Raw genomic sequence first — 16,907 nt, forward strand, 5'->3', positions numbered from 1 at the left:
CATGGGATCAGAAAAGAGCTACAAAAGTGATCGGAGGTCTGCGGATCGCGTCTTGCTGCCTAAGACGAAAGAAATCTCATCTATTCATTTATCCAAGAGGAGACTACGGCTCGGTTTGATCACAGTCTTTAAGTGCCCTAAAGTGTCTCTACGGGGAGATTTCTGATAGCGGAGATCTCTTTAACGTGGCAGACAAAGGCATAATGAGATCCTACGTTGGCAAACGAAGAAGCGCTGTGAATTCTGAGCAGAAAGAGGTGCGTTCCTCCGACAGCAGCGGGGGGACACAGCCGCCGGTCCGACGGAGGCAGGCCGAGGGTTTGCTGTTACTTACGGGTCTTCGGAGCGAGACTGGATGCCGGGCTGAAAGCTCGGCCAGGATTTATGAGCCTGAGACGGGAATGGCTGCCTGAAAGTCGCTGGCCCGTGATATGCGGCGGGTCAGAGCGCCGATCGTGACGGCCCTCCTTTGGCTTAAAAAGCCACGAATTGGGTAGTTCAGGTCTCCCGAGCCCTGCTATTACTGGAGGTCTCGAAGGGACGCGTTACAGGCTGTCATCGTTTCATTGTATGCAAGCCGCGGTATTGCCTTCTTCTTTTCGAAATCAAACTAACTTCCACCCCCCCCTCCCCCCCATCCCCCCCAGTGTTTGTTAGGCACAGGAGTTAAGCAGCTGTTAACAAACACGGCAGCATTTTTAAACACTTCAACAAATTCCCCCTCTCCCGTTTGCTCGGCTTTGTTTTGCGGCGGCAAAACCTCGTTAACGCCGCGCATACCGGTGGCTCTCGGAGCAGAATCTGCCCTTCCAGCGAAATACGTGGGATGGGACGAGGGGTCCCCGCGCCCTCCCTTCGGCTGCGTCAGCGCTGCTATTCGCGCACTGCTCGTACTCGGAGCAGGGGAGAGGTGCAGCCCCGCGCAGGTGGGCGGCCGTTGGCCGTCTGTCTGCAGGAGGGTTCGGCCCGCAGAGCCCTGAGCGGCCTGGCTGAGCCGCTGGTGGGGAATGGGGAGGGGGGGTCGTCGGGAGGCACCCGGCGGTCCTGAAAGTCGTCTCCCTGAGGGCTCATAAAATGGCCTCCGGGAAACGGGCAGAGTGTTTCTCTCACCCCGGAGGGGGTGGGTAGATGGGGTTAGATGTCAAGACGGCACAAACTTTCTGCATGTCTTTTAGAAGGGAAGCAATAACCACGCCGACGGCCGCCCCCCCTCCCCCCCCATCCCCGAGGGATGACGACAAACCCCGGCAGCAGCTCTCGGAGCCTCGCAAATCACGGCCGCGGGCTCAGGGGCGCGCCGGACCTGTGACGCATTCGGTGCCTCGTTCATCGCCTTCACCAGCAAGGGTGAAGCCACGAAAGGTGGAGTTCGAAGGCCCCGGGGGGGCCTCAGCCCTCTCTCCCTCCCTGCGCCGCTGCGAGTCCCCGGGGAACGCCGTGCTTTAGAGGCGAGAGGGCAACAAAAGGGGACGGGAGGAGCTCCGCGCTCCGCTTTCCTCGGCCGGGAGGCGTTTCGTGCTCCGTAGCGAGAGGGGATCACCCCGAGGAAGTTCAGATCGAGGAAAACGTCCCCGGCGTTTGCGGGATCGCAGCGCGTTTCGCAGCGCGGCCGGAGGAGCGGAGCTGAGCGCGGCTCCGTTGGCCGCCCCGCGCCCCCCCGGGGGCCTCGGCGGGACGAGCGCCGCCCCCGCCCCCCCCCCGGCAGCTCCCCGCAGAGCGCGGCCGCCCGCCCCGCCGCCGCCCGGCCCTTATCTCCGGCGGTGCCGCTCTGCATCAACCGCTCCCGGCCCCTCCCCCGACCCCACCGCCCCCCGGGGTCACCCGCGATCCGTCCGGGGTTGGTGGGAGGGGGGGGGGGTGGGAGCGGCCCCGCGGGGGTAGGGTTGGGGCGGGGGGGGGATAAAAGCAGCTGCGCGCAGAACAAAGGTGCTCGGGGGTGGCTGTGGTGGCGGAGCGGAGCGCTGCGAATGGGAGATTTCCGCTGGCGGGGCTTCGCTCGCGCTGTTCCCGTCCTGCCCTTGAACTGCCGAGCGAACGTCTGCGGGAGGCGACGGTCGCAGCCCGCCTCGGGCCGTCGCTAAGTGCGAAAAAGCGGGGAGACCGCCGCATCCCCGACCCGACGTTGACTTTGCGAGCGCGGCGTTCACGACGGAGAGCTCCGGAGCTCGCCGGCGTTCGCGTGATCAGAGGCGAGCGGAGGAGCGGCCGCGCTGCGGAATATCAAAGGCGGCCCTCCTGGCGCGGCTCCCGGGCCGCGCTCTGCCGGCACCCGCCGCGCTCCGGCCGGGGGGTGCCGCTCCCCGCCGTCCCCGGGGCCCCCCGGACCGCAGCGGGGCGGGATGAGCCGCAGCCTCCGCACGTTGGCGGCCCCTCCGCTCTCCCCGCGCTGCGGAACGGCTCCCGGCTGCGGGGCTGCGGCCGTCGGGGCGAGAAGCGGTGCGCGGCTCCTGGCGGCCCCGCAGGGCCGTTTTCTGCTCGGCACTTGCGCTGAAATAACAGCGGTGCGCGGCGTAATGATTTATTTACGTGGCTAATAACGCTCGCATCTCGCCGCTGTTTGACTGGGCCAAAGACCGGCCGCGGGGCATCGCGCCGTGCTAGGACGGAGCGCCTCGCAGCTAGGAATCGATGCTCCTGAGACGAACGAGCGGGCAGCTTGCCGGGCTCGGTCAGCCCTCGCGATCGCTCCCTGGGTAGCTCAGAAGGGACGCGCCGGCGCGGCCCCGTGCGCCCTCGGGGCTCTGCGGGCAGTGCCAGGCCTCCGCACATCCGTGGCGAGCGGCGCCCCGGCGCTAAGTGCCGTTAACATCACACGCACTAAAATAGGAGAGAGCGGCGCTGAATTTCATTTGCAAGCTTAAAAAAAGAAAGAAAGAAAAGAAAAGAAAAGAAAGAAACAAGGGAAAAGAAAAGAAAACACGACCTCTCGGAGCAGCCCGCTGCTGGAGGAGGGAGGGGGCTTCGGGCGGGCGGAGCCCTCCCGCCTCGGAGCACATCTCCGGGCAGGCACACGGCCAAGGGGTGCCCCGCCGCTTCCTGCCCCCCCCCCCCGGCACCCCCTCCGGGCTCTCCCGCGGTGTGGGTCGGCGTGAGGGGGGGGGGAGGGTGGCTCCCGGCGGCTGCTTCCCGCCCCCCCGGCACGCACACGGCTCTGCCTTCCTGCCTCGGGGAGCGGGAGGAAACGGGGGGGGGGGGGGGGGTGGAGGAGAGGAGAGCGTTTGGGTACGCGCCCCTCACCCCCCCGCCTCCCATTAGCAGCAGAAGTTCACGGCGGAGCGAGGCGGAGCGCGCGGCTTCCGGGAAAAAGGAGCGGCGAACATCGCGGGGTCGGGACGCGGAGCGCAATGAGGGCATCACCGCCCGCACGGGGGGCATCGCCGGGCCCGGAGCTCGTGGCATCCGGCGGGGAGAGCGGCTTGGGGTGGGGGGGCGGGGGGGAAGAGAGAAAAGAGGGCTTTAAAAGCGGGAGGGAAACGCTGTCGGGAGGAAGTGTAAGGCGAGAGGGAGGCGGGGGAGGGGAGAGCGCCATCTTTTCGTGTCACAGCCACCGACACGGCGCCGGGCTCGGCCGCAGCCTCCCGAGCAGCGGCTCCGCGCCACAGCGGGCACACGGCCGGGGGGGGACCTCCGCCGCGGCGGAGCGGGGCCCGACCGCCCGCAGCCCCATGAAGGGCGCTTTATTCCGCAGCGCTCAAACCCCTCATTGTGTCGGGCAGCATCACCTGCCTCCTCCTCCTTCTCCTCCTCCTCCTCCTCCGCCGGGGCCAGGCCGTTGCATTTAATGCCATGCACAGCGCGCTCCGGCCCGGCCCCTCCTCGCCGGGAGGGCTCGGCGGTGAGCTCCGGTCGGAACGCGGAGGAGGGGGCGGCTCGGCACGGCACGGCACGGCCCGGCACGGCACGGCACGGCTCGGCTCGGCTCGACGCGTCGCATCGGCATCCCCCGTCGCAGCGGCTCTCCCGGCGGCTCCGGGAAAGCCATCCCCGGGCGGCAGCGGCGGCACACGCGGCCTCGCGCGGGGACCTGCCGTGTGCCCGGGGGGGGCCGCGAGGCGGGCGGGGGCCGAGCCGTGCCCGGCGCGGGGATTTGCCGGGTCGTTGGCTGCGCCTGGGGAAAGGAGGGGGGGCCGCTGCGCCGGGCGGTGAGGGATTGGAGCGGGGCGGGGGGGGCTGGGCTCGGGGGAGGGGCGGGGGGGCGGCTGTGCCGCTGCCGGGGACGGCGGCTGTTATTATTGTGATGATTATTCGCGTTATTGTTATTATTTTTAGGGGGCCGTGCCGGGCGGGGGGCTGCATCCCCCCGAGGTGAGGGCGGCGGGAGAAGCGGCTCCGCTGTTTCTAATAAAGGAAACGACTTTTATTGAGCGATAAACGCGGGGGAACCGAAGTGGTGGGGGTGGGTGCGCCCGGCGGAGGCGATCGGTTCGGCCGAGAGCGAAGGGGGGTTGGGGGGGGCCGGGGCCGCTCGCGGTGGGGGGTCCGGGGGGCGCGGGGTGGTGGCGGCGGCCCCTCCGGGTATTGGGGGGGGGGGGGGGGGGAGGGGGGGGCGCGGAGGGGGAGGTGTCGGCTGCGCCTCGGCTCTCGGGATCTGCCAGGGGCGGCGGGAGACACGTCTCCTGTTTCTAATAAAGGAACCGGCTTTTATTGAAGGATAAATGCGGGGAACCGAAGTCGTGTGGGCTGCAGCCGCCGAGCCTCGTTAGCTGCCGATGTGACTGTGAAGATAAAACGCTGCCGAGAACGCGAGCGCCGGCGGCGGGGGATGGAAGGAGGGAGAGAGGGAGGGAGGCAGGGGGGGAGAGAGAGAGAGAGGAGAGAGAGAGAGAGGGACGGGGCCGCGCGATCCACGCGGCACGGCACGGCACGGCACGGCCCTGTGCCCTCGCAGCGAGAGGTGCCCGGGGAGCCCCGGCCCGTGCTAACGGCCCGGCCTGAGCCCTGGCCAAGTTTCTGCGACTTAGGGGAACTCTGGGGATGAGTAATCGCGCCCAGGCGAGGGGCCGCGAGGGTGCTTTTTCTCCTCGCTCGCTCGCTCTCTTCTCCTTTTTCCCCGTGTCATCATGTGCGGACCCAGTCACTCCGAGAACGCGGTTCTGAGAAGGGCGGCGGGAGGGGAGGCGGGGGAAAGCGGCGGCCGCGGAGGGACCGGGGCCGCCCCGCCGGGCACGTCGGGGCGGTGCGGCTCGCGGAGCTCCGCGGCTCGGTGCCCCGCGTGGGGCCGCGCGGAGCTCCCCGACGGCAGCGGGCACCCGGCGCCGCCGCGCCTCGCCCTCGGGGCGGTGTCGGGAAGCGCTTTGTACCCGGGATCTCGGCTTATCGCGCGGCGGGCGGGGGAAACTCCGGGCCCGGCGGGCAGGCCCCGGGCTGGCGAAGCAGCGGGTGGCCTCGGCCGCGGCCGGCGTGGGCGCCGCCCGGCAGGCGGGGAACGGCGGAGCCCGCGTCCCTCCCGGGACCTCCGACCCGGGCCCGGGAGCGGCCGCGTCCCCGTCGCCGCGCCGGGAGGAGAGCGGTGCTCCGCGGGGGGCTCCGAACGGCGTTCCGCCCGGAAAAGACTTTTCTTTTTCCTTCGTGGTTTTTTTTTTTTTCTTTCTTATTTTTTTTTTCCGAGGCTGTTTTCAAAATGCACATTTTCCGCGATAAGAGGTGACCGATCGGAATCGCCGGGGGGAGGTTGTAAGCGGACGTTGTGCCCCGGCTCACTGTTATCTTATCTTTCACACTCGCAGGGCGAAAAAGTGGCTTATCTTTATACCCACCCCCCTCTCGCCTTAATTGCTAAAAACACTGCGAAGTGTTAAGTACGGGACTAAAGAATCTCTCCGCTTGTGTGCCGCGCGGGTGGGGAAGAAAAGCGAGCGATCCGAGCGGAGGAACGAGGGGTTCTTCCCGGGAGAACGCACGCGTGTGCGCCCCTCCCCGCCCCCGCCCGGTGCCGCCGCCCCCCGCTCGGAGGGCCGCTCCCGGAGGCCCGGAGCCCGCTGTCACCTCTGGGGCGGAGTGAATAACCCCAGTGTTTGCGAACCCGGCCGCGGCATTGGTATTCAGGGCCGAGCAGCGCAGCGTCTCCCGCTTTTCTCTCCCCACCCCCTCCGAAACAAAACACAACACGAAAACAAAACCAGAAGGAGGACGGAGGTGATTCATCGACTGTATCCAATTATTAACGTACAAGCTGCAGGCTGCACGAACACACCTTCGAGCCGCGGAGGTTTCCTCGGCCGCGAAGCTCGGAGCGCGGCGGCTGCTCGGCCTGGGCCGCCCGTCCGTGCGTCCGCCCCGTCGGCGCGTCCGCGGGGTTTGCCCTTCTCCTTTGTATGAGCGAGAGAGCGGCGCTCGCTCCGGGAACCGATCGCGTCTCGGGCTCTGCTGGGAGTGGGGGGGGTGGGCGTCACGGCTCTGCCGTCAGCGGAGCAGCTCCGAACCGCGAACTGGGATCGCTGCTCTCGGGCCGCGCGGAGCCCCCCCGGCTGCGGGGGGGTCACGCTTTGCTGGCACCGCGTCAGCGCCGGGAGCGCTGCGGACCCGTCACGCCGGCCGGGGCCCGGCGCGTTTTGTTATTCAGATTTCCGCACTTCCATTAAAAGCAGCCTCACAATAAGCAATGATAAAGGTCTGATTTAAGACACACTCAAGCCGGGCAATTCAGAGCTCAGGACGGTGATCTGTTATTTATAGGCTTTTCCCAGCACTCATCACCGGGCGCGCTGAGCACCGCGCTCGCATTCATTCATTCCACCTCCGCGGCGCCGGCTCCCCTCCCCCCTCCCTCCCCGGGCCCAGGAGGGCCCCGCAGGGTTTCATCCCCAACTTTCGGGGCGGGGGGAGCTCCCGCCAGGAGGGTAAATGAGAGCCAGGGTAAGGGTAAGGCCGTCCCGTTGGGAAGCCCCCGCGAGAAGCCCGCGGTGCCATTAACGCCGGATTTGTCTTTACGAGGAGGTTAAGCGCCCACCATTAACGGGGGCGGCCGCTCGGGCGAGCGCATCCCCGCAGCAGCGCGGAGCACCCAGCGTCCGTGCTCGGCCCCCCCGCCCGCTCCCGGCTCTGCTCTGCTCTGCTCCGCTCTCCTCCGGGAGGTGTATTGGGGAGAGGCCTCTCCGCGGGGCCGCTCAGTGCCCGCGGGGTCCGCCGCTGCGGAGCGGGGAACAAAACGGCACAGAGGCGAACAAGCGGCGGTCTGTTCCACGCCGCCGCGGAGGAAATGGCGTTCGCAAAGAAAGTAAGTTTGGCCGAGGGGGGGGGGGGGGGGGGGGGGGGGAACAGGAATGCGGCGAGTTCTCCCCGGGATCACTTGTAATCAGTAGTATTAAAAAAGAAAAAAAAAAGAAGAAAGAGAGAGAAAGAAAGAAAGAGAGAGAGAAACGCTATCAGCATCAGTCCCACCGCACTGCGCTGCCGTGAGCGCGGCCCGACGGCACCGCGGGCCCCGATCGGAGCTGCGCGGGCAGAGCGGAGAGCCGCGGCGGCTCCGCTCTCCTCCCGAAAGGAGCGATGTTAATGAGGTTTTCCCTAGGAAAGGGGGGGTGGGGAGGGGGAGGGAGAGAAAAAAGGCAGCGGAGGCCTTTCCTCCAGCTGTGCGTCTGTAACTCACGTGCGTTCACTCTAATAACTTTTAATGTCTAGCCCTAAAACGTCTTTATAAAAAATAGCTTTACAGCGGCCCGGGCCAGGTGTCCCTCCGCTTGTTAGCGGAGATGAAAACAAGGCGCGCTGCCCCGGCGGTGCGCGGCCCCCCGCCGCCCTCCCCGGCCCTGCCCGATGCCCGCAGCGCAGCAGCGGGGGGGCACTGTGCGGTACGCGTTCCGGAGTGGGGGTGGGGGGCAGCTCAGCGCGACGTGTGCGCGCTCCGTGCCCCCTCCCCGGGGCAGCTGCCGAGTTTTCCGACGTGGCTCACATCCCCGGTTTTTCCCCTTCTATTTGAAAGGGGCGGGGGGAAGGCACTCGGATACAAACATCCCCGGGACACCCCCGCTTCCCGTTCTCCGATCCGTCTGCCTCCCCCCGTGCCCCCCCGCCCCGTCCATCCCCCCCTCCCCCGCGGTGCGGGCTGCCCGCGGTCAGCTCTCGCCGCTCGGCAGCGCACGGAGCGCGGGCGCTGCGCGGGGCCGCCTCGGGAGCCTCAGCGCCGCGGGTCTCGGCGAGCCCGAAGCCGGGAGGAGCGGCGGGGATGGGCGTCGCGAACGTGAAATTTACGAGGCGGGCTCGGCGAGCCAAAAGTTGCCGTGCCAAAGTAAATAGACGCGGCCGATAAGTACCAACCCGGAGATTAAAGGGCTCCTGAACCCGGGCACAAAGCTTACGGCGGCCGGAGAAACGCCGCCCGGGGACCCGAGCTCCGGCTGCCCCCCCCGCCCGCGGTTGCCACCCCGTTCGCACGCTGTAAAAAGCGCGTTAAGGGCTTCCAAAGCCGGATCAGGCGGCAGCGCGCTTTAATAAGCCCCCCCCTCCCCCCCCCCCCCCCCCCCCCCCGCCGCCTCGCGCAATGCAGACGTTGACAAACGCGGCTTTTTTTTTCCATCCCGGTTTTAGAGCCTCGAGAAGGGGGCCGGGGAGGAGGGGGGGGAAAGGGGGGAGGACGTTGGGGGACAGAGGAGGGGACCGGGGGGGTTGCCGTGCTGGGGGATGCCCCTGCGCTACGGGGGACCCGGGAGCGGCATCGCGGAGCCCCGCAGCTCCGTCTGGCAGCGCCGTGCCGTGCCGTGCCGTGCCGCGCCGCCGGGCTTTTGACAGCTCGGGGTGAGGAGCGGAGCGAGCGGCGCTGGCTGGGAATTGCGGTTCCCCGCTGGCCTTCTGGGTAGCGAGCGCGGGGCGGAGGGGGGACCGGGGGCGGCTTCCCTCCGGGCGCGGAGCGCCCCCGGGAGCCGCAGGTCGCGGCCGGACGAGGGGCTCGGGCCGCCGGCGAGGCACGGCCCGGAGCTGCGGGGGGGAGGCGGCTCGATGGGCCGGGGCTCGCTCCGCCTGGGCAGGGAGCGCGGCCAGGGGAGGGGGAAACTTGCAGAGGGAGCGAGCGGTGGCGGCGCTGCTGCTGTGCTGTGCTGCGCTGCGCTGCGCTGTGCTGCTGGCGGCGGCTCCCTCGGTGCAGCCTGCCCGGGGGGAGGGGAAGGGAGGGGAGGCGGCGGCTGGAGGAGGAGGAGGAGGAGGAGGAGGAGGAGGGAGAGAGGGAGGGAGGGAGGGGGATGCGAGGGGAGCGCAGCGTGCAGCAGACGGAGCCCGGTCTCCCAGCGGCAAGGTGAGGAAGAGCGGCTTTCCCGGCGGACTGAGGGGGGGGGGGGGGGGGGGGGAGGAAGAAAAAGAGAGAGAGAGAGGAGGAGAAGAGGAGGAGGAGAATTAAATCCCCAGCCACACACACACAAAGCCGCGGCGGCCGGGGCACGGGAGACGGCGGTGCGGGCGCGATGTGGGGAGCGCGGCGCTCGCCAGCGCAGGAACTTCGCCCGGAGCAAGCCAGCAACATGGCGCTGCCAAAGCCGAGCCGGCAGCCGGAATGAGCATCGCGGGCTGCCTCTCCCGCTGCCGCCGCTGAGCCGAGCCGAGCCGAGCCGCGCCGCGCCGAGCCGAGCGGCGGAGCCCTCCCCGCGGGCACCTGCCCCGCCGGCGCCGGCCGCGCTCCGCACGCCCCCGCGGCTCCGCGCGGGGCGCAGCGCGACGCGGACGGCGGGAGGGGGTCGGGAAACTTTTCTCCTCCTCCCGCACCGGGGAGGACGGCGGAGCGGGGCGACGGCGTCGGGACCCACGGCGCGGACGGCGCACGCCGCAGCCCCGGCGCGGCAGGAAGGTCAGTGCCGCGCTCCCCGCCCGCCGCCCGCGGGAGCTCCGGGCCGCCCTCGCCCCGCCGCCGCGGGAGGGAAGTTACGGCGCGGGGCCGCGGGGGTCCCCGGCGCGCCGCGTCGGAAGGGAAGCTGGGGGGCGGTTGCCGGCCGAGATGCCCGCGCGGGGCGGGGGGCCGCCCTCGGGGCTGGCGGCGCTCCCGCTCGGTAAGCGCCGGGGAGCCCCCGCCGCGCTCGGGCCGGGCCCCGCGCTCCTCTCCCCGCCCGGGGCGGCCGCGGGCAGGTGAGGGGCGGGGAGAGCCCGCGGCGCCGCGTTCCCCGACGGGTGGTGGTGGTGGTGGTGGGGGGGGGGGGGGGGGGACCGCGACGGGAACGGGGCTCGCTCTCCCCCCCCCCCCCCCCCTCTCCGCCCGCGCACGTGGGGAGGGCGGCGCGGGGCTTTCCCGTGCGCGGAGCCGTCGCGGCGCGAGGTCCGGCGGGACGCGGAAGTTCGGGCGGCCCCGGTGGTGCCGTGCGGAGTTGGAGAGCGGCCCGGGGGGGGTCGGCGCTCGGAGGGGACGGGGCCCGGCGGTTGCTGTGTGGGGCCGGGCCGAGCTCTGCGCAGCAGATGAGCATTTGATGTTCGCGGAACGAGTCCGGGGGCGAGGGCTGCGGAGCGTTCGCGTTCCTCTTTCTTTCTTGGTGTGTGTGTGTGTGTGTGTGTGTGTGTGCGTGCGGTTGGGTTTTTTTTGGTGTGTGTGTGTTGTTTTGTTTTCCTCCCTCTCGTTTCCGCGATGTCTGTCGGATCTCGGCTTTGGTGATGGGGGGGATCGGTGAAATCCCCCCCCCTCCCTCCCGCCCCGACGGCAGAAAGCCCCGAACGCGGCGAGCGGTGCACGGAGTGACAGAGTGCGGGACCGGCCCTAATGGCACCGCCTCGCAGCATTAATTCCCACTAATGAATCTTTTCCAGAAACTCCGCTCATTGCTTTCATCTGCTCTCTGGAGCCTGCAGCTTTTGTATTCGTGTTTGTATTAAAAGAGGGAGAAGGGGGGCGGGGGGGCGGTCCACCGGCACCACGTCGCCCCGTAGCCCGCATTTCCCAAGGGTTTCCATTAACTTTGTTTTTAATTCCCCCCTCCCGCGGGGATGGGGGGGGGGGTAAGCCCGGGGCTCGGGCGGGCGGGCTGTTCTCAACCCCCCCCGACCCCCCCCCCGGCGGTGGCCCCGCGGCGCCCGGGGCGGCCCCCCCGCCCCCCCCCCTCCCGTCCCTCCGCCCCTCCCTCCGCCCGCGCTGTGCCCGCGCCGTGCCCGGTGCCGCCGCCTCCGGCCCCGCGGTGCTGTCTGCAGCGCGGTGCCGCCGATCGCGAACGCTGCGATCCATTTCCTTTCGCTTCTCCTCTCCCGGAGCTGCCGCGTGTTTTTTCTTTTCGTGTTTTCTGCTTTTTTTTTTCTGTCCTTTTTTTTTTAATGCATACATACATGTGTACGTTTTTCCCGAGGGGCATGCAGCACGGCGCTCCCCCTAATTGCTTTTAGGAGGATTAGGAGCAAATTCCTCCCCCCCCACCCCCCCACCCCCCCGCCTCCCCCCCTCCCGCTGCCTTCGCACGCCGGGGCCGCGGTTGATCCCCGGCGCAGCGCTTTGAATCGCTGTCACAAATAGGTGACTCAGAGTTAATTAGGAAGTATGCGCCGGATCAATGGGCTGCACAGCTCATTAGCTATTCCCCGGCCTTTTGCAGCGGAGGACCTCCGCTCCGCGCTCCGTCCCTCCCGTCGGGGGCGGGCGGGCGGCGGACAGCGCCCCGGGAGGGGAGGATGGAGGGGGGTTGGGGGGGGGGGGGCGATGCGGGGGGGCGTGGAGGTTCCCAGGTGGGAGCACCCCTACCCGGGTGCATGGAGCGCTCCGAGGTCGGAGGGACGAGCGTGGAATGTTCCCAAAAACAAACAGGCACGGGGCGGGGAGGGGGGGGGGAAGGGGGGGGGAACAAAGTGTGTGTGTGTTTATTGGAGCGGACGCGGGGAGAGCAGACAAAATCTCATTTGTCAGGCACGAAGGTGGGCTGTGTGCGGGCTATAAATACAAGGGAGGATGGGGTGGGGTGGGGTGGGGTGGGATGGGATGGGATGGGATGGGATGGGATGGTCGTCGCTTCGGCCACGGCAAGGTGTGGGGAGCGGGCAGGGGCCGCCCCGGTATTGTTTGGCCGCTGTGATAGATCGGTCTAGACAGCGCTCCGGCTCCCCGCGAGCTGCAGAACCGGAGCCTGAAAGGGAGAGTGGGGGAGTCGCTGAGGAAAAGGTCACCGCGATAGCTTTTTCTTTTTTTCATCGGTGGTGGCGGTGAGTGTTAACCCTTAGAGCTGAGGGGGGACCGTAGCCACCGGTTCCGTCCCGGAGAGGTGCCGGCGGGGACGCTCGCCCCTGTCCGTGTGTCCGTCCGCTCTCCGGGAGCTCTGGGAGAGTTCGGTGGGTGAGCGCCGCACCGCTGCCTTCCCAGGAGGCTCCCATGCAAGCTCCGTGTGAGGGTCGGTGGTGCATCTTCCCCCGTTCCCCCGCTGAGGCTGCAGTGGGAGCCCCGTGGTGGAGGACCCCGGCGAGTTTCCCGCGGGTCCCGTCAACCCGGGGCCACGCACGTGTACGCGGCGTGGGTCGGTGCCGTGGCCGAGCGCCGGGCTGGAGTCCGGGTGCGGTGACCCCGCTGTGGCTTCGGGGCCGTTTGCTGTGCGTGCGCACGTTTCCCTTTGTAGCGAGGCGTTCGCGGTGGATGAGAACGCGGCGGTGCCGTGCAAGCCTGGGCGGTACAGATTAAAAGCAGCGGAGGCTTTGGAGCGCTAGATAAAAGGTGGCTGTGTGGGATTCGCCTGCAGCGCAGACCATTCCCGTTGCTCTTTGTCTGAGCCCCGGTTCCGGGCTCTACGGCCCTATTGGAAGCGCTCCCGAGCGTCCGCGGGGCCCGGCAGCCGCGGCTCAGCGCCATTCGCACGTCACATCTAAATACGCGGCTAATGAGATAGGAGCCACGCCGGAAATGGCAGATTTGTTGCATATCTAATAGGGACCGGCACAAACACACCCCGTGGGGCTTCCCTCTCTTCCTCCCCCCCCCCCCCCTCCCCTTCCTCCTCCCCCCCCAAAATAAAGGCTAGGAACGCCAAGCTGCCGATCCGAGAGCGCTCAGAAAGCGCTTCTCCCGTCCGAGTGCCTTCTGAGCCACATTGGCAAATGTCTCCGTTCTAATATTTAAAGCAATATTTAGAATGTGTGAACCGTATGACCAAATATGGACTGGGTCTCGGAACAATACTGGCTCCTTGGCTGTGCTCCGGCACGGGTGGACGGCCGCGCTGTGTCGCGCGCTGCGTTGGTCCCTACCAGGGCTGCCCCAGGCTCTGGCTCTGCCCCCCTCTCGCCCGCCCCATAGCAGCTCACTTTGCCTTACACTGGGAGCGTGCTTTAGGGTCTTCATTGTGGGGAAAACGGATGGAGGCCACCGCAGCCCAACCTAAGAGCGCTGCGCGTGCCAAAGCAGTCCTCGCGCCGTGGGGCTGCCCTTAAGGCCTCTCACCACGCAGTGGTCCCAGCTCAGGCCGTGTGTGGCCGCAGCAGTGGCGGGGACAGAGGTCCGGGCGCTCGGCACGGGGCAGGATGTGGCTCTGGTTTGTGCAGGTGTGGGCGGAGGTGTAGGGCTCGCGCCTGGGGCTCGGCGGTGTTCGGTGCGCCACCGTTCCCCCACGCGCTGCGGCGGGTCACGTCGTAGCGTGGGCTCGGGAAGAGCGGCGCGAAGCCGAGTGGAGCGCTTCCTCCTTTGAGCGGCATCGCTTTGGAAATAACGGCTGGCCGGAGCTGGCCCGCTGCTGGCACTCGGTTTTGCAAGAGCCGTGCGGTGCCGTGCCTTGCGGTGCGCGCAGCAGGCAGCACGAGGCCGCGGCTGCAAGCAGGGGGAGTTCCGGCGGCCGCCAGCTGCCTGCCTTGGGCTCGTCCCCGCGGCCTTTCGCTCCAGCGACCGCCGCTCGGGGCGACCTTCCCTCCCTCCTCCCTCTGTCCCTTGGCCCGAGGACAGGGTCGTCTCCCCTGGCGGCGCTGCTTCGGGTGGGTGAGCGGCCGAGGTGAGGACGGGAGGAGGAGGAGGCCGAGAGCTCGCAGCGAGCGCCCGGCGAGGAAAGTTGCGCAGCTTTCCAGCGGGGAATTCATTTTCCCTCGTTGGCTGGACAGCAGTCGTTGGCGGAGAGGAGGGTTTTTCCCTCGGCGCTTCCACCGCCGCCAGAGCGAGCGCGTGAGCGCGCCTGCCCTCACGCCCGGTGCAGCGGTGCCGGGACGGCGCGAGGCTCTGTGCCCCCAAAGCCACGCGACCGGCCTGTGGGTCCGGTGCCTCGTGCTCGCGGCTCCGCTCGGCGAGGATCCTGCCGGCTCGAAATATAATTGGTGATCTGAAAGACAGTTTCCAGTATAATCTCATTATGCACCGCAGACTCCCGGTGTTATTTTGTAGAAGGCGGACAATGATCAATTTACATTGACCTGGGGCTGGGCGAGCTTTTAGATGGTAATTGCCATATCGATTTGCATGCAAAAAGAAGACCCGCTAAAATTAAAGACCGGAAGCTAAATTAAACGAAATTTATTGTCTAGGTGCAAACCGAAAGACTTGTTCGAGTCCGGGGTAGAGTTGGAAACGAGGAGGGAAGCGATTCCGGCCGCGATCGCGTCGGAAAACGGCCGTACGGGGCCGGAGCGGGGCCGCAAAGCCCCATTGTGAGCGTGGCACACAACCGGCGCTGCGCCGTGTAAGCCCCGACCGGCGGAACAATCGCCGAATAAAATATCTCCTCTGTCCAATGGAAATCTGGGGCTGAATGTTGGGATTGTGGCGCTAAGGAAAACAAAGCTTTATTTGGATAAGACAATTAAAGTGGAAAGCACAGAATCCACCAGCCGCGCTGGGAATCGGGAGGATAAAGAGCCGAGTGTGCTCAATAGGCCGCTGGGGAAGGGGGGGGGCCGGGGGCCCGGCATTGTGCTGCGCCCGCCCGCCGGGAGGGGCGAGCGGCGGCCGCGGGCTGCGCTCTGCGCTCGCTCTGCGCTCGGCTCTGCCCCGGCGCTCCGTGCGCTGCCGCTGCGCCGCTCCGGGTGCTGTGGGCGGGCACGGGGCGCTGCGCGCTTCGGTGCCTGGGGAGCCGCCGCCGCCGCGCCGCGCCGTTGTGCTCCGCGCGCTGCTGCGCTGTTGTGCTCCGCGCGGCGCTGCCCCGGCTCTTCTCCGAGCGTTCGTTCGGCGCTGGGGAATGCCTCACCTTGGGGCCCGGTGCGCCTTCCGGGATTTGCATATTGCAAAACAGTCGGGCCTGCATCGTCGGGTGGAAAAGTCAGATCTCCTCCTCCGGGAGGGAGCGCTGCGGCCGGCGCTTGGCACGGGTCTGCCCGTCTGTGGGAGGGCTGGGGGTGCTGCGGCTCCAGGTGGCATTTGTGCATCGAGGCAGGCAGGGACGGATGAGTGGAATCCCAGAAAACTCGCTAACGACACGGAGAGGGGTGTGCGGGGCTCCCCTTCTTTCTGCACATCCCCTCCGTGAACCGGACTTTCCTCACGTGAAAGCCCTTGGCTATGGAGAGATCCCACAGGGATCCCTGAGCTCCAGGCGGTCCCCTTTGCTCCCACGCCCCCGCCTGCTGTGCCGCGTCTAAGCCTCCGCCACTCACCCCCAGCAGCGGGAGGCTGAGCCGTGCCAGGAGGAGCTCTGCCCGGGGCTGGGTCCTCCTGGCTCCCATCCCTGTGCTCCTTTCCCCCAACGTCAGCAGTCAGGCGCAAAGGGGCCGAGCGGAGCCCCGCGCGGAACGAAGCAGCCTGGCGAGAAGTTACGCCGCGCTGTGCCAAGAGGGCTCGTCCTCCTTCCCCGGGCACACCTCCACGCCGTGCTGTGCCATGCTCTGCGGTGCCAGGGCAGCCCTGTGCCCAAGGGCACGGCGGCACTCCCACGGAGAGGAACCGCTCCGCCTGAAGTTGCAGCAGCAGGGGAAGCCGGAGCAGTTCTTGTGAGCAGGAAGCGACCTCCAGGGCTGAACGTTTGAATGGAAGCGCAACCTGGCATTGTGCAAAAACCCAACCCGGGGCGCTGCTGCCAGCTCTGGAGGACACGGGGCTTGGGAGGCACGCGGGAGGCCGCACCGGGCCTTGCAGTGCCGCAGAGCCGTGCATGGGAGCTGGGGAGGCAGAGCTGTGGCCTGCCCCGAGCAGGCAGCTTGAAGGTTGTCTTATTTTAGCTCCAGCAATCTCTCTCTAGATCCGCTACCGCGAGGTCTCACTCGCAATAAACCGTATTGGCTCTCCTCTTTATACAAATTGCTGGTATGAAAGAAAAGGCAGCCTATATGCGCGGAGGCAGGCAGGAGCTGGCGAGATCAGGTTTCCGACCGAGCTCCCGGAGGAGAAGTCAGCATTTGATTGAAGCTACACTTGGTTCTGGGTTCCCAGGGGACAGCGGCCCTGAAACACGAGAGCCCTCCCTCTTTCTTTCCCCCTTCTCCCTCTCTCGCTTCTCCTCTTCCTCTAAAAGCCTTTGTGCTGAGAGAGCCTCGGTAGCACGACTCGCCGCTCTCTCACGAGCGTGGCGAAGCCTTTGCTGACATTGTTTTGCGAGCGGTGGTTTCCACCAGGCCAGCAGATTGCTCGCTGCGGAGAGGCAGCGGCTGGCCAACGGCACGGAGCCGGGGCTGCGCGCGGGCGGTGGATCCAGCGGGGACGTTGGTGGGAGATGCATCATCCCACTGGTGGGAGATCCACCGCGCTGGGGCGGGATGGCGAGGGGATGAGGCGGAGGCTCCGTGCAACCCGGCTTTTCCCCCGTGCCGCTGCCATTTCCAAACCCGAGTGTAAACACGGGGAAGGCGTGCGCCAGGACTCGGTGCGACGGGAGCGTTTCAGAGAAATTCACCCCTCTGCAGTTTCCTTGTAGAGACGTGTCGTTTGGGCAGCGCCGGGTGTCAGAGCGGGCGAGGAAGCACTTCCCGGAACTGATTTATTTTCCCCTCGCTGCCGCTCAGCGAGTTCCACCTCGCCAACTTTTTGTCGCTGATAGAGCGACGAGTGAGCGCGGGGCGGGAGGCACGGGCCGGCAGACCCCGGCCCCGTCCGCACCGCCACCGCAGCGCTGGGTGCGGGTGCG

The 16,907-nt window shown here is 67.6% G+C and overlaps 2 protein-coding genes across 10 annotated transcripts in view; one reads left to right on the forward strand and one right to left on the reverse strand.

The window, feature by feature from the left end:
• The window catches only part of BCOR (BCL6 corepressor), a 58,670-nt gene that overhangs the window by 5,537 nt on the left and 36,226 nt on the right, over positions 1–16,907 (forward strand). For 6 of the 9 annotated variants that reach the window (XM_025146062.3, XM_040665145.2, XM_040665159.2 and 3 more), the window contains exon 1: positions 9,199–9,226. The exons of 1 other annotated variant lie outside the window; for it this stretch is intronic. The gene's annotated coding sequence lies outside the window, so the exon portion shown is untranslated. Of the gene's footprint in view, positions 1–6,699; positions 7,217–9,198; positions 9,773–16,907 lie in introns of those variants that run through there. 2 more of the 9 variants (XM_046911687.1, XM_015302080.4) reach the window with 2 other exon arrangements.
• On the reverse strand, positions 8,631–14,501 carry LOC121107622 (collagen alpha-1(I) chain-like). Its single transcript, XM_046903984.1, has 4 exons — positions 14,473–14,501; positions 13,484–14,177; positions 9,345–10,360; positions 8,631–8,955 (listed from the first exon to the last, which is right to left on the reverse strand). Exons 1-4 carry the CDS (start codon positions 14,499–14,501, stop codon positions 8,631–8,633), a joined length of 2,064 nt encoding a protein of 687 aa, XP_046759940.1.

Source organism: Gallus gallus, chromosome 1, assembly GCF_016699485.2.
Source record: "Gallus gallus isolate bGalGal1 chromosome 1, bGalGal1.mat.broiler.GRCg7b, whole genome shotgun sequence".
Lineage (NCBI taxonomy): Eukaryota > Metazoa > Chordata > Aves > Galliformes > Phasianidae > Gallus > Gallus gallus.

What these genes read in the sequence shown, in the direction of transcription:
- LOC121107622 (XM_046903984.1), bottom strand. Translation starts at nt 14,501, where the DNA reads ATGGGGCTTTGCGGCCCCGCTCCGGCCCC. An exon ending in GACGTGACCCGCCGCAGCGC is followed by an intron (nt 10,361 to 13,483) that starts GTGGGGGAACGG and finishes TCTGCTGCGCAG; the next exon opens with AGCTCGGCCCGGCCCCACAC. An exon ending in CGGCCGCCGCGGCTTTGTGT is followed by an intron (nt 8,956 to 9,344) that starts GTGTGTGGCTGG and finishes CTCCCTGCCCAG; the next exon opens with GCGGAGCGAGCCCCGGCCCA.